This window comes from Eimeria mitis, genomic scaffold, assembly GCF_000499745.2.
Source record: "Eimeria mitis Houghton genomic scaffold, Emh_scaff499, whole genome shotgun sequence".
NCBI lineage: Eukaryota > Apicomplexa > Conoidasida > Eucoccidiorida > Eimeriidae > Eimeria > Eimeria mitis.
In genome coordinates this window covers 7279-8178 of record NW_013573288.1, presented here as the reverse complement: position 1 = coordinate 8178, position 900 = coordinate 7279, and the positions used below count along the sequence as shown (strand labels likewise).

Here is a 900-nt window from a genome sequence, read left to right as displayed (position 1 = left end):
GCTGCCCCTGCTTACAACCCCGCACGGCTGCTGCTGTTGCTGTTCCTGCAGCTGCTGCTGCAGCTGCTGCAGCTGCTGCTGCTGCTGCTGCTGCTGCAGCTGTTGCTGTGTAGACAAAGGAAGGGTCACCTGGGAGGGCTCTTTAAAGTGCCCCCCAAAAGATGAGTCCCCGTGCTGCTGCTGCTGCTGCTGCTGCTGCTGCTGCTGCTGCTGCTGCTGCTGTTGCTGCTGCTCTTGCTGCTGCTGTTGGTGTTGCTGCAGCTGCTCTTCGTATTGATGCTGCTGATGCTGCTGCAGCTGAGCTTGCTGCTGCAACTGCTGCAGCAGCAGCAAATCGTTCTGCTGCGTGTGTTGCTGCTGCTGTTGTTGCAGTTGCTGCTGTTGCTGCTGCTGATGCTGTTGCTGCTGCTGCTGCTGCTGCTGTTGCTGCTCATGCTCGTGCTGCAGCAGCATCTGTACGAGCAGCTGCTGCAGCTGCGACGGTTGCTGCTGCTGCAGCCTCCTGTAAGCGGGGGCCGAGCCCCGGTTGCTGCTGCATTCAGGTCTCCGCTGCCCCTGCGGCTGCTGCTGCTGCTGCTGCTGCTGCTGCTGCTGCTGCTGCTGTCTTCCTATTGTGCGGGAGAGCCTCACGAGAGCTGAAGGCCTCAAGGGGAGTTCAGGTGTCTCCTCAGCTGCAGCAGCAGCAGCAGCAGCAGCAAGGTGCTGCTGTAGTTGCTGCTCCTGCTGCTGCTGCTCCTGCTGCTGTTGCCGCTGCACCAAGACGTGCCGCTGCTGCTGGTGCTGCTGCTGCTGCTGCTGCTGCAGGCGCTGCTGCTGCTGCTGCTGCTGTGTGTTGCAGCTATTTGTATTTGTTTGGGGTTTCATATGGGCCACTGGTCTTCTCTCCTGGAGCAGTGCAAC

General features: G+C 60.7%; 1 protein-coding gene across 1 annotated transcript in view; it reads right to left on the bottom strand.

Annotated features, from left to right (window-relative positions):
* The window catches only part of EMH_0014320 (cyclic nucleotide-binding domain containing protein, putative), a gene marked incomplete at both ends in the record, with an annotated part of 8866 nt that overhangs the window by 5206 nt on the left and 2760 nt on the right, over positions 1–900 (bottom strand). The window contains one exon of the mRNA XM_013500067.1: positions 3–885. Within this exon, the coding sequence (XP_013355521.1) occupies positions 3–885 (883 nt within the window). The remainder of the gene's footprint in view (positions 1–2; positions 886–900) is intronic.